This window comes from Meriones unguiculatus, chromosome 4, assembly GCF_030254825.1.
Source record: "Meriones unguiculatus strain TT.TT164.6M chromosome 4, Bangor_MerUng_6.1, whole genome shotgun sequence".
Lineage (NCBI taxonomy): Eukaryota > Metazoa > Chordata > Mammalia > Rodentia > Muridae > Meriones > Meriones unguiculatus.
Genome location: NC_083352.1, coordinates 59,349,672 through 59,365,386, shown reverse-complemented (window position 1 = coordinate 59,365,386; position 15,715 = coordinate 59,349,672). Strand labels below are relative to the sequence as shown.

General features: G+C 35.8%; 1 protein-coding gene across 7 annotated transcripts in view; it reads right to left on the bottom strand.

Annotated features, from left to right (window-relative positions):
- Marchf1 (membrane associated ring-CH-type finger 1) overlaps positions 1 to 15,715 on the bottom strand; it is an 862,889-nt gene that overhangs the window by 323,899 nt on the left and 523,275 nt on the right. For 4 of the 7 annotated variants that reach the window (XM_060381855.1, XM_060381856.1, XM_060381859.1 and 1 more), the window contains exon 2: positions 12,301 to 12,449. The exons of the other annotated variants lie outside the window; for them this stretch is intronic. In XM_060381855.1, coding sequence (XP_060237838.1) covers positions 12,301 to 12,411 — 111 coding nt within the window. In that variant the 5' untranslated portion in view covers positions 12,412 to 12,449. The remainder of the gene's footprint in view (positions 1 to 12,300; positions 12,450 to 15,715) is intronic. 7 annotated transcript variants of the gene reach the window in all.

Genomic DNA, 15,715 nt, shown 5'->3' with positions numbered 1-15,715 from the left:
TTGTGAGGGTGATTAAAAAATAACTGATGCATGATTAAATAACAATTAAAGGGGGAAAGAAAAAGAAGTCAAAAGAAAATCTAGAAAAGCCATGTGATACAACCTAATTTATTTTCAGAATGTTAGAAGCCACTGTGCAAAAATGAAAAAGTGTGAGCCTGTTGAAAAATAGGTCAGCAGGTCTAATGAGATGTTTCAAATGCTACAACTTCTCTTTTTGTTTCCCTTTTATTTTTTTTTCAGGGAGGATTAGATTTGGGGAAAGCATTGTTTCTTTTGCTATAGGTATATGTAGGACTAAAAGACCGGAATGGTTGTGAAGCTACTGGGGAAGTTGTCATATGTAAGACTATACCTCTGGGGGGCATGATTTCTTTGAGAGGACAATTTTTATTTTATTATCCTGTGCATTGGGAAAATAACCCTCCATATTTAACTATGTAGTTTGGCCATTGAAACCATTGCAGCATTTTTGAACCTCAAGTTTAGTTCTTTTCGTATCTTAAGTCAGATGATATTTCTAATAAAGAGAAATAATTTAATAGCTTTATAAACAGAAAACAATCTTTTGCTCAGTTCCTGCTCTCTGATGGAGTTGTTTATCCATTCCACAAATTTTATTAAATCCCTATTATCCTCCAAATATTGAAAATATATAGGCAAACAGAACAAATATTCTTTTCTACTTTGTAAATCTTATCCTAGTGGGAAAATGGAAAATAAACAAACATGCATGAATACATCATAAATATTTTCTAAAAAAGATGAGCCTTCAATGATGATAGAAAATCAGAACTGGCAAGGAGGATGAACAGTTTAGGCACAGCTGGGTGAAAAGTTCAAGAGAAATCTAGTGAATATTATCAATATTATATTATCAATGCAAATAAACTGAGTTTTGCTCAAGGAGCTAGCTGTAGAAAAATGTGGGGAAAGAAAACATTTGAAACCTGTTATAATTGTGCCTCTTAAGGTTGTGACCAAGATCTGACAAGAAGTGACTGTGGCAGATGATTTGCGGAGAGAGATAGAGTAGTCATGGTAAGAAAGGCATGAAGACAGGCAAAAAAAAAAAAAAAAAAAAAAAAAAAAAAAAAAAAAAAAAAAAAAAAAGTGGCTTTCTGATGTCTTGAAAGACCAGGAAGCAGAGCAGAGGAAAAGGGAGATGGCTACTCACCTGGCTTTCTTCTTTACTACCTTTGGTTCAGATTGTCTATACAGTCCTGTGGGATGATGTAACACATATCCAAGATCTTCCTTTCTAGTTAAGCCTTTCAGGAAAGCTCCCATACATGTGCCTACAAGCATGTCTCTAGGAGCCTCTAAATCCTGTCAGGTAGACAATAGTGTGCATTCATTACAGTATCTGATCAAGATCTACTGTTAATGCACAAATAGTTTTCCTGATTAGCCCCTTCATTTATAGAAATCATGTCTCTAACTGATCTTGCTTTTCAGCATTGGTTAACTTGCATAAATATGTTATTGTCATTTATTTAGTGTCATTGTTCAGAAGTCTAGAACTATGTATCAATATTGGATTTAGTTGATTAAACTCAGTTGGAGTAGTTCTAATTGCTGACTGCTATCAATAAAAGGAATATATTTAGTCACATTTGTTAACTGTCAATGCCAACCATTTTAATCTCCTAGATTTACAGACGATTATTTCTAATGAAATACAATATCTATTTTAATTTACAAATTTCAGTAAAATGAATATGTTTTCTCATCTTTGCATAGTGAAGGCTGTGCTTCACTCTCATATGTTTGCAGACAAGAGCCTACTACACTTGTCCTCTTAGAGGCTCCTCCCAGCAATAGCTTGAAACAGATACTAAGACTCACAGCCAAACATTGGGCAAAACATAGGGATTTTACTGGGAAAGGGTGGAAGGATAAATGGATCTAGAGGTGTTAAGGGTTCCACAAGAGGACCATCATTGCCAATCAACCAGTGCCTAGAGGAGCCTATAAAGTCTGAAGCACCAACCAAGGACAATACATGGTCTGGATCTAGGTCCTCTACTTATAAGTAGCTGATGAACATCTTAGGATTCATGTGGGCCCACTAGTTAAGGGAATGGGAGATATCTCTGACACAGACTATGTTGCCTGTGTTTTGATCACTTTTCCCTTATGGGACTTCCCTGCCAGGCCACAGGGGAGGAAGATGAACTTAGTCCTCATGTGAATAGATGAGCTGGGATGTCTGGGTAAGAGGCTCCCCTACTCTCAGAAATAGGGGAGAGGGTATAGCAAGGGTAGGACCTGAAGAAAGGAGGAAAGGCCTATCACCGAGATACAAACTGAATTAATTGATAAAAACATGAAAAAAAAGAAAAGTCAACATTCTTAGTCATCAGGAAAATGCAAATTAATAAGACTGTGAGATTCCATCTTACATGCATCAAAATGGCTTAGATTAAAAAAACTCAAGTGACAGCTCATGATGGTGAGCAAGGAGAACACTCCTCCATTGCTGGTGGGAATGCAAACTTGTACAACTTTGGAAATCAGTTTGGTGGTTTCTCAGAGAATTGGAAATAGTTCTACTTCACAACCTTGCTATTTCACTCTTGAGCATATACCTAGAAGACCACACCACAAGGACACTTGCTCAACTATGTTCATGCTTTATTAAAAAAAATGCTTTATTAAAAATAGACAGAAACTGGAAACAACCTAGCTGTCTCTCAATGGAAGAATGGATAAAGAAATTGTGGTATATTTACACAATGGAATACTACTCTGCTATTAAAACAAGGAAATAATGAAATTTGCAGGCAAATGGATGGATCTGATAAAGATCATGCTGAGTGAGGTAGTCCAGACCAAGAAAGATACACATGATATGTACTCACTTGTAAGTGGATATTAGCCATAAAGTACAGAATAACCATGTTACAATTCACAGACTTAAGAATCTAAGTAACAAGGAGGGCCCAAGGGAGAATGCTTAAATTTCACTGAGAAAGGAAAATAGATTAGACATTGTGGATGGAGGGAGGGTACTGGGTTGGGGAGGAGTGGTGATGGGAACAAGAGAGATCAGGTAGGGGGAGGTCTGAGGGAGAGAGTATTGGGAGGGCAATTGGAATGGGGCAAGGCATCTCTGGGATGAGCTAGAAATATAGGGCAATGGAAACTCCCAGGAATCTATGAGGGTGACTGTAGCTAAGATTCCTAGCAATGGGGATTATGGTGCCTGAAACAGACATTTGCTAAAAGCAGGCAAGACTTCCAGTTGAGGGATTGGAAAACCAACCCAGCCACAAAACCTTAGACCTACAATTTGCCCTGCCTGCAGGAGGTACAGGGATAAAAGATGGAACACAAATTAAGGAAATGGTGAACCAATGACTTTCCTAGCTTGAGACCCATGACATTAGAGGGAGTTTCTTCCTGATACTATTAATGATATTCTGCTATACTTGCAGACAGGAGCCTAGAATAATTGTAATCAGAGAGGCTACATTCAACAATTGATGGAAACAAATGCAGAGATCCACAGGCAAACATTAGGTGGAGCTTAAGGTATCCTATGAAAGAGGAAGAGGAAGGATTGAAGGGGCCAGATGGGTCAAGGACATCGCAAGAAAACATATAGAATCAAACAACCTGGGCAAATAGGGCCTCACAGAGAATAAGCTCCCAACCAGAGAGCATGCACGAGACAGACTGAGGCCCTCTACACATATGTAACAGTTGTGCAGCTCTGTCTTCATGTGGGAGTCATGAGAGCAGGGGCAGAAGCTGTCTCTAACTCTGCTGCTTGCCTTTGGATCCCTTTCCTCTAACTGGGACACCTCATCTAGCTTCAGTAGGAGAATATGTGCCGAGTCTTATTGGAAAGTAAAAGAGAGAAAGAAAAACAAAACAAGGGCCTCTGAGTCAATGAGCAAAGGTCATATAAGCTCACAGAGACCGAAGCAGAAGCATAGGGCCTGCAAAGGCCTGCAAAGGCCGCATCAGGTCCTTGTATATATGTTATGGCTTCCATGTTTTTATTAGATCCCTGAGTGTGTACATAGGAGGTTTCTGATTCTTTTGCTTTTCCATAGGCTCTTTTCCTGTTGTTGATTTGTCTGATTCCAATGTTAGTTTTATCTTATTATATTTAAAGCTATTTTATTATTACCCTTAGAAGCTTATTTGCTCCTGATGAGAGAAAGAAAGGAAGTAGATCAGGTGTGAGTGGAGATAAGAAGGAACTGGGAGGAGTAGAGGGGGAGGAAACCATAATCAGAATATATTATATGAGAAAAGAATCCACTTTCAATAAAAAGAAAGAAATAGCTTATCAGCGACAAGAACAATGACATCAGCAGACAATGGGATCTGAGGGTGGAGAGTTTGCTCAGTAGTTAAAAGCATGTTCTAATCTTTCAGTGGACTCAAGTTCTGTTCCTAGCATCCATTTGGGGTCATTCACAATTACCTGCAAGCCATCTTTTACCCTCCTCTGGTTCAGCCATCTGCACTTAGCTACACACCCACATAATATTCAATTAAGAGAAAACAAATCCTTTAAAAAGCATTCCATCTACTTATACACTTCAACATTAAGTATTTAATTTTTATTCCTAATTGATCATCAAATTTTTTTAAGTACAAAATCTTAACTTCTAAATGCTTATTCTGTTTTAAAAGTAAAAGGCTATACCAAATTAGACTGGTATCGTTTTCACTGCTTATTTTATTAAAAAATACTTATACAGAATAAGAACATCTTAGGTCCAGCAACTGAGCATTTTATTTTAAAACATGCATTATCAGTATGCTAAGTCTTATTTTACAAAAGGTTGTCTTTTAAATAAATATTTATTTTATTTTGCTTGTGTGTGTGTGTGTGTGTGTGTGACTGCAATGCCCACATGGTACAGAAGTGGGTATTTGATTCCATGGATATTAAACTACAGGTCCTTGTTCACTGTCCCATATTCTTGAAAAATACGAAAATAACCTTGACAACTATTAACTTAAGAAATAATACATATTATTGTTTTTAATTGAGTTGTATCTAAAACTCATTATTACACATTTCTTCCCTTTTTGATGCTGAATCTCAGTATGTGTTCAAAACGTGGAGTCCTTCTGTGTCAGCCTCCCAAGTGAAGGTGTTACAGAAATCAACTACTGCTACTTGTGGCTCTCCTTGAGAATACTTTCTAGTCTTTCCTGTTTAGTCTTTTCTAGAAAACCATATATGCCATCCAGAACCTCTTATAATGGTTTTATCAAAAATGATTCAATCCTATGGTGGCATGAAAATAATAAGCACTACTAAAACTCAAACTAATGTTTTCACATTTTCCAATCATGTGACAGACACACAGGACAGCAATCCCTTTTGATGCTAGACAGTAGTAGAGATACAGCTTCCATACAGCCGTATGATAACTAGGCTAAACAGAGGCCATCAGTGCATCATGTTGCTAAACTGTGGAGGTCACCTATTAATGTATTAAGCAATTTTTGCTTTAACATTTTAGATTTTTGATTGGTTTACAGAGCAAAAACACCACTGTATGTCAGAAGCCCTGTGTCCATAGTAGAACAGAAAATATGATCTGAGCTGATGAAAACATGTTTGGCAGAAGCAAGTCCCTTCTATCATGGACTGATACTTTCTTCTTTTTTAATGACAGTCTATAACTTTAAAAAATAATCATTGATTACAAGAGAGTCATTTTTCTCTGGAGTTATTGCTAGCCATCTGAAGTGACAGTTTTTAATCTTCCCACATTGACTCCCATAGATTTTTTTCCAACTTCAGTCCTCATAAAAACATTCACCTTCTTATTCCTGATTCTTTTGATATTTGCTCTTGTTTTTAAATTTAATATTAGAATTCTGAGTCGGTTCACTAAATTGCTTAAGGGTATAGTTGCTATAAAGCGGGTGTTTTTTTGTTTGTTTATTTTTAACAAGTTAAATTGTGTCACAATAGATTTAAAAGTGTTCCCTTCCTGTCTGTCACACATGACTAAACTGTTGCTCTGACCTGTGGTGAATTTGGGAGTGTTTATTTGATCAACTCAATATCCCAAGTCTCTCATGTTCTTATTCATTTTGAGCAATTTTGAACTCAATTGATAGTCTCTAAATTTTAAAAGCAAATAATCTGAATGCTTCATAGATCAAAAGAGAAAAACCTGCCCTTTTCAATCATGCCAATTACTGGGAATTCAATGGTGAAAGTGGCTACAAAATCTCCCGTATTCATATGTCAGCTAATAAGGAGCATGGAATAACCTAATAGATACATATAGCAATAAAAGAAACACGATAGTGTGCCCTTATACAACACTATAGTCATTTATTGTTTTCACTTACAGTCTTCTTTTCATATATTTCTATAATTTAATTTCTATAATATAATTTAAGTATTTTGGAACATCGATTCCATCTTCTCATCCCTTCCATCTTTCACAGATACACATTCATCCAACAAGTTCCCCTTCTACTTTTCGTGTCCTCTCTTTGGGTGTGATTTTTAATTTGATTAGAATTCATACCTCAGCATGAGCATGAATGAAGTATGTTATTTACTGAGGCAAGGTCAACTTATCATTGGCTACACCACTGAAGAAAATGACATTACCTCTCCAAACAAACACTCCTAATAGTCTGTTAAAGAGTGCTTGTAGTCTTCTCTTGTAGCCTAATATTTATAATTTAAATAGTGACAATGCCCTTTCTGCAAGTGAAAAGAAACATGATGGAATGACTTTTAGGTGCAGAATGTAAGCTTTGTTGGGAATTCAACTCCACTTATTATTACATAGATCAACTTGGGAAGGTTCATAAATTTTTATGTGTTTGAGTTTCTCTATCCATAAAGCAACAATATTGATCATATTTGGTATAATGTTCTTGTGGAATGTATACAATTTACCCTTGTTCATTCAAATGCTAATTTCTCAGCCCCAATGTCTAGTTTCAATCTGGACATTGCATTACTGGTCTGAAGTTCATGTAAACATGTCACCATTTGTTCTCTGTGTTGCCAATAAAAACACCCAGCCAGAGCTATGCAATGGAGAGAATAGGGTGGGAATCCTGGTCTAGAGGGAAGGAGAAAGAAGTAGGAGGAGAGATCTGAGAGGAGAGGGTCTGGAAATATCAGGAGAAATGAATCAGATCTAAGATATGACTAAAAAGCAAGTATGATCTGATAAATCTGAATGGGAGAAAGCTATGTGGGTTTGGAGGATTAGAGCATTTTGCTCTAGATTAATTAAATAAATCCTAGTCTCTGTGTGGTTATTTGGGTATATAGCTGGTTGAGGAATAACCACTGTTTAACTAAAAGATAAATTATTATTAAATATTAATAAACATCAACACCTACCTCCTCAAATATTTGTGAAGATCAAAAACTAGAATATGTGTGAAATGCTTAGAAAAGCTCCATTATCATCATCATGTTTATGTGAGGGATAATTTTTACCAAAAAGATCCAAATATTCCGTATGATAGCAGAGAACTGATGACAGAACCTTGGTTATACAAAATAGAAAGGTTGAAAAATCTACATCAAAAGGGAGAAATATATTCGTGATAGCCTCTGATGAAATACTTTGACTTTCCCTAGTTAGTTCAAGTGAGAAGGCTATGCCAGAAAACATTTTCTGAAATATAATTGTCCATGCCAGTGGTTTCATTTTCATACACTCATACATCTTCATCATCAAACGAATACACTCTGATCCCTCTTTGAGAAATGCAAAAACTTTATGTTCAGTATTGTGGCAACACAGCATGGAAGGAATACAAAAACCTGATGTTTTGTTGGTGGTGGTGATGGAGGTTAGTCAAATTACCTGCACCAGATGAGTAAAGAGTAAAAGCAAACATTTATTGAAGATAAGGCTTTGGAATTTCAGAGTTTACTAAAGTTTCAGTTCTTAACTCTTCAAATGGGTTACTAAGTGAATACCCCTCAGTTCTAAACCCACTCTAAAATTTACCACGAGACACTAGGACAGGAAGATTTCAGATTGCCTTTGTCTTTGTTATTAACATTTTTGGAATGTTCTCAAGTGCTAATGGTATCCAGAAGAACAATGAATGAATGTTCTCTAAATACATTTCTTTCAATGAATGAAACAACTCATTCCTTCATGTTTATCAAATTTCTATTGGTCACTGACAATTGTCTAAATAAAAATGTGAGGTCCATTTTCTAGTTTGTATTTTACACATTGCTTGAATTGTAATTATTGAACCTGATTATCCCCTCTTGTATTAATATATAAGGACAAATAAGTGTATGATCTTCTAATTTCTTGGTATTAGACTGTTAAGATCCTTCTTTGAACTCCAAAGAGCCCCAACTGCTACCCCTGAGAGATTTGGAAAGACAGATATGATGGTATCTCTTCCATATGTGTTGGTTCTACTCCAGCCTCTCCCTTTGTTCATTTTCCATGTGTGTTGATTCTAATTATTGTACTTGCCATGTCTATCTACATCGGAAATTTTCAGTATTCTAATATAGGATTCAATAACCTTTGTATTCTTTTTTAGGTAAATTTGCTGGTGTGGTTATTATTTTTTCTAATTAGACTTTATACTACCTAAATACCTGCATTGGTAGCCACATCTGTGCTACCTAACACATGTCCAAAAGCTAATGACTGGGCAATAACTGATAAAGACACTGATCTCAAAGGTAAAAACCTAGCTAAATGCATGATGTTTAACACAATTTCTGATATCTTAGTGTTCTATTGCTGAGATGAAACACCATGACCAAAAACCAAGTTGGCGGGGAAGAACTGATTTGGCTTATGTTTCCATATCACTGTTAATCACCAAAGGAAGTTAGGGCAGGAACTCAAGCAGAAATCTGGAGGCAGAAGCTGATGTAGAGGCCATAAAGGGTTGCTGATTCCTGGCTTGCTCCTCATGGCTTGCTCAGCCTGCTTTCTTATTGAACTCAGGACTCCCAGCCCAGGGATGGCACTACCCACAATAAGCTGAGCCCTCCTCTATTAATCATTAATTAAGAAAATGTGTTACAGATTTGCCTACAACCTGTATTTCTTAATTTGGGTTTCTTCCTCTTAGAGACTTTGGTGTGTGTCAAGTTAACATGAAACTGTGCAGCACAGCTGGGGATGTACCTCAGATGTTTTATATGTAGTGGTTGGAAAGTAAAAGCTTATGATATAAAGTAATTATCTATGACAATACAAAAGTTGTTTCAAAAATACCTATCAGTTCTGGAGTTAACTGGCTAGTATGAAGCCGATGTGCACAAGGATGGAGAGAATTCAGACGTTTCCAGAATTTAATAAACAAAATAAGTGGCTTATTCCAAACTTCATGTTGTAGGGTACCATATTGACTGAATTAAACACCAGAGCACTGAATAACTCAAACAATGCAGGCATAATAAAGATTTCAAACACAGTGAAATTTTCTATTGCCTTGGCAAATAGAAAATGATTGACATCCCAACACCCAGTCAAATTTCTGTGCTAAATAAAGCATTTCTGGACAGTGTTGTATTAAGGATTAATCCTTCCATCTATTTTTTAAAACAGTTCAATATAAGACAAAAGTAGAAGAAGAGGAAGAAGGTCATTTAGAAAGGAACTTTACTAGGCATAGGCGCTATGAAAAAGCAAACAGATCAAAATTCTAATATGATTTCAGAGAATGGCAGTAGAAAAAAATGGCTTCACTCCAGAAATATGAGCCTTAAAATACTTAAAACCATTCTTGCCCCCATGATCTCTTTGGTATGGGAAAAGCATTCTCTTCTTATGTATTGAATATAAATTGGAGTGAGTTGCAAAGGGCAAATAATTTGGTTGTGTTTAACATTGTTCTAATCACATAATGAAGACAACGAATAATCAAAGATCATGAACTTTATATGCATACCGAGACTGGAAGAATCCTGAGCCTAGAGAGTACCCTTCTCCTTCTGTGATAGAATGGAACACAATGTGGATATTTGTTGAACAGGGAGATGGGCTATGGCAGAGATGAATTGAGTGCTCTGTAAGTCCATCTCCATTTCCTAATTACTTAAGGAGACATATTTATCATCTTTTGTCACAGTTTAACTGTATCCTGACATAAAGGTTTGGCCAATGGAAAAAAATGTCCATGCATTCAAAGCTGCTCCCTAGTTGATACCATGCACAGTAGTTCAGTTTTCTCTTCGTTGGTTACTAAGGATATGTGCATCACAAGGCAGCATCCAAAGACAGGTAGAAGCTATTCTTGCAATCGCTTCTTTGGCAGTGAGCATAAAAGGAAAACAACCCAACATATGGCATGATCTGAGAAAAAGAAAAATATTTCATTTTTATATGTTACCAAATGGATTTGATGATAATATGTTATAGCTTTTAGAGGCTATTGCCTGATATAGTGTATATTTAACTCCTGGGTTTGGTTATACTGGTAATTGGGTATATTTTTCTTCTTAGTAAAATTATTTGAATGGAAAGAAAATGTCATCTAGATAGTGAGGCTGGTTCAGTAAAAAGCCTTGCCTAAGAGAACCAGTCTCCTGTAACCATGCCATTGTTTACAAGCTATGGAAATCAATTAACACGTCTGTGCCACCACAAGGAAACCAATGTTAGACTCTTGGCTACATGGGGAGAGGGCTATGCCAAGGGTTTGCTCAAGATTCTCTACGGGTTTGACTTATGAGTCTCCAAAATAGAAGTTAAATACTCGAAGCTACTTTAATGAAAATATGGAAAATAATCTTCTGATTTAGATTATTTTTATCCTCTGATAAATGACAGGATCCAGCTTTGCATGTAAGTATTTGTGTAGTGTGATTTAATTGGTGTTAGCCAATTAAATCTGATGTGATGTGAATTTGATGGAGACACATTATATGTATGCATGAAATTCCAAAACAATAAAAATAAGAAAGAAAAAGGATAAAAAGAACAAGAATGAGGTAATAGTTTCACGGAGCTGATTTCATAGGATTCTAAATGTCTTCTCATTAAAACCTCAGTCTTCTGCCAACAATATGTAATGGTGGAATTGAAACATCAGTCTGACAAACTCTTGCTATGCTTGCCATGGTTTCTCTGGACAACATTTACTAATATTTATTTAGGCTCATTATTTCTATGTCAATGCTGTTATACAAATGTTAGTTTTCTCTCCAAATCCATGTGCAGAAATGCTGACCCCAGCCTAACCATACCAGGAGGAGGACCCCTGGGGAGGTAAATAGGTCATGAAGATGGCACTTCAATCAATGGGGGGTAAGTGACCCCTTGATAAGGCCTAAGAGAGCTTGCTTGCCTCTTTTGCCATGGGAGGCAGCTTTTATAACTCTTATAAACCAGAGAGCAAGCTCTCATTAGGTTCCCATGTGGCAGCACATTTTTGTCTTCAAAGACTTCAGAGCTGCAAGGAACACATTTCTGTCGCTTATATGTCAAAAAGTTTCTGACATTTTGCTATAGCACCTCAAACAGACTAAGCTGGTAAAATAATTCAAAATTCAAATAATTCCAATATTAAAAGGAGCACATTTAAAAAAATTCAGTCATCTTTGATTCTATGTTCATCAGTTAACAAATTAGTCTTAAACAAGTAATTCCAGTCTTGCAAAAGTGATAAACTAATCAATAAGGTACATGGAGCTAATGATTTAAATTAGATCAAAGGGAATTTTCCTTCTTTAAATTAAAATGAAAAACGCCATAGCCTAAGTCTAAACAAAGGATATGTAAAAATCCTTTTGTTAATGAATTATCTTTTTCTAATTGCTGGAAAATTCTGGTTAGTTGAGAGCAAGTATTTACACTTACAGCAGAAAACAAAGGCATGAATTACTGATTCATTCTTCAAACTGTTTTTACAGAAATTTGTCAATTTTATGCAGATATTTTAAGAAACTATACAACACAGAGTCTGGTTAGATACTTTGCTTACAGTTGCTTAACTTATACTTACTGTACATATTTTCTTCCAACAATTCCATTACACAGTATAGAACTGGTCACTGCAATAGCTACAGTGATTCCAGACTAATACACACACACACACACACACACACACACACACACACACACGCACATACAAATAGCTCCTTAATTTGATTGAATTTAACTCATGAGACATTTTTGATTTGGAGAAACACCAAGATATTTTAGTTAAGTGAATCTATTAGGAGAATGTACTGTAAAGGCAAACACAATTGTAAGCAAGAGAGGGCATTTAGCAGGCCCACATCTTGCCCTTGTATTAGCATTCTTTTTACGTGCAAGCTACTTTGAGGTAAAATAACTTTCCACTCACCAGCGTGGAGGTTTGATTGGCATCTGCCACATCTGCTGAGGTCTCTGGTGTCCGTGTGGTGTTTGGGATTCTGTGAGGATTCCGGGCTATCGCTTCACACCAGCCCAGCATTTTCTTCTTCCTCTTTTCCCTTTTCAATTCCTGAAATTCTGAAAATAATTTACATTCCCTGAAACACATCACTTCTCATAGTTATGCTCTGGAAAATACAAATTGCAATGTTTTAATCCCAAGATTTAATGAAATACTGATGGAGAGGTTTTATTTTAACTGAAAATCATGAAGGGGAAAAAAAGGATTTTCAATTATTAATAATCTTATCCTAAAGCCATTGCACAGTGTAAAATGTGCATCTTTTCAAAATGCACATTTTGTTTGCATCCTCCTCTAAACAAAAGGAATTTCCTACACTAGATTGTAGAATATTTTTTCCTAGTGTTTGTTAAAAACTTTCTTAACCTGGAAGCTGAAAACAAGCCCAGAGCCTGAGGATAACTATACATAGTTATGTGAAACTTGACAGCAGGGATACATTCTAAGAATGAATCAGGAGACAACTTCATTGTTGTAGGACTATCACAGAATATACTTGACAGTCACTGGGCCTGGGCTCTTGAAAGAATCAAGAGATGCATAAACAAGAAATTCCTGAAGCTGCTCCATTATTAAATGAAATATCTCTATCTATCTATCTATCTATCTATCTATCTATCTATCTATCTATCTATAGTATGTACTGTTTCATAGCCAATTATACATCTACACACATATATACTTATGTATATATATATTCTCTAAAAGATTTTGTATACTTATAAATTTCATAGCCACTAACAATCACTGTTCTGCACCAAAAACTGTACATAATTTTATGTGTAGTGTGTTTTTATGGGTGGAAGCATCGTAGACTTGTTGGAGGTAGCACTACTAGATTATATATGTCATATACTTTTTAATATGAGGAACGTACTACAAATGATGTCAAGACATCTATTTCATCACTGGGCAACAGGGACAATTTAATTTTCTGTGTCATCTCATAAACCCTTATATATAGTCCATTATTATATTTAATATACAATACTTATATAGTCTATTATAAACCAAATAGTCATTGTGATATGTATGGCATATAGCAATGGCAAATAAAATTTGCACAGGTTTCAGCAAAATATCTCACACAAACAGAATATGTGGAGCTAACATCAGTGATAGACTAACCATCATCTTAATGCCATCATTATCTTTCTTTTAAAGGTTGAGTAGAGAAGAAAAATTTTAGAAAAAATATAGTGAACTTAGTAGCTGATTTTCATCAAAAGCTCAACCTATTAAAAGCAATAATTCTAAAATAAAGACCTATTTCATTGAGATTAGAAATGCTCCAAAGCTCTTCCTAGCTTTGCAGAGCTTTTCATTTGAATTTTGTGTCTCTGAAAGTCATATCAACAAGGACTTTGAACATAATGGAGAAACATTATGTTCCCTTGTAAAGTTTTACAGCCTACTTTTCCACTCCACCACCCCCAGTAATTAGAAATAGTTTATTGCAGGTCTTTAGTTAAATGCATTACACTGTCAATTAAATATCAAAAATAATGTGGAGTAATTATTTTTCACAGCATCAAAGCAATTAGCAATCTGGTGGTTTATAACATTTCAGGAATCAAAACAGCATGTTTCAGAGCTCTATGAAAGTATCACAAAGAAAGGTTACTTATGGATGGAGCAGCTATTACTCTTGTGACAAATGTTCAAGTTACATGGATACAAACGATGTAGAAGACAAGAAAGTAAAAAAAAAAAAAAAAAAAAAAAAAAACTGCCATGAAAATTAAGTTGAAGGCAGGCAATGAAATATATTTCTTATGGAGGCTGTGGAGTCAATTGTCGTCCAGAAGGGAAGGCTGAGAGAAACTGGTGAAGATGGTTTGACTGAACAGCAAATTATTGGTTCTTGTTCATTTCAAAACGCTGCATGAGATTTTTTAAAAGAAATTCTTACTCATTTAATAAGAAATACATGCATCAAAGTAGTTTGCTCTCTTCAGAAAGTAAATGTTTCCATATTTTTAGTACACCCTGCCCCAGTTACTCATCAGTCATTAATTGCATTTCTTGAAGCATGCTAAGTGTAAATAAAATGACTATATTTATTCAGAAAGAGTGAAATATCTATGACCAAACAGCTTAATCAATAATAAACAAAGTTGCCACTTTATTTGCTGTTTGTTTATTTGAAAAAATCAAGTTCTCAACTTTTAAATTTTTATACATTTTTATTTATAAATTATAAATAAATTTATGATTTAATATAATTTTAATACTTCTGAAATAAAGAAATTATGTTTTCTCCCTCTTCCAATGTCCATTCTGTTTGCCTTTCTGAATAAGGATTGATTATCTTACCCAGGGTTCTCCTTCTTGCTTAGCTTCTTTAGGTGTACAGATTTTAATATGATGATCCTATATTATATGTCTACTATCCACTTATAAGTGAGTATATACCATGTGTGTCTTTTTTGCTTTTGGGATACCTCACCCAGGATGATCTTTTCTAGTTCCCACCGTTTGCCTGCAAATTTCATGATTTCCTTGTTTTTAATTGTTGAGTAGTATTCCATTGTGTAAAAGTACCACGATTTCTGTATCCATCTTCCATTGATGGACATCTGGGTTGCTTCCAGGTTCTGCCTATTACTAATAAAGCTGCTACAAACATGGTTGAGCAAATGTCCTTGGTGTGTACTTGAGCTTCTTTTGGATGTATGCCTAGGAGTAATATAGCTTGATCTTGAGGAATCACTATTCCTAATTGTCTGAGAAAGCGCCAGAATGATTTCTGAAGTGGTTGTACAAGTTTGCATTCCCACCAGCAATGGAGGAGGGTTCCCCTTTCTCCACAACCTCTCCAGCATGTGTTGTCCCTTGAGTTTTTGATCTTAGCCATTCTGATGGGTGTAAGGTGAACTCTCAGGGTCATTTTGATTTGCATCTCCCTGATGGCTAAGGACGAGGTAGCACTATTCCTAATTTTCTGAGAAAGTACCATATTGATATCCAAAGTGGTTGTGCAAGTTTACCTTCTCATTAGCAATGGAGCAGGGTTCTCCTTTCTCCACATCCTCTTCAGCATGCATTGTCACTTGGGTTTTTGATCTTAGCCATTTTCATGGATGTAAGGTGAAATCTCAGGATCGTTTTGATTTGCATTTCCCTGATTACTAAGGACATTGAGCTTACCACAGAGGGCCTCTGAAAGACTCTACCCAGCAAGGTATCAAAGCAGATGCTGAGACTCATAGACAAACTTTGGGCAGAGTGCAGGGAATCTTATGAAAAAAGGGGGAGATAGAAAGACTTGGAGAGGACAGGAGCTCCACAAGGAAATCTACAGAACCAAAAAAATGTGGGC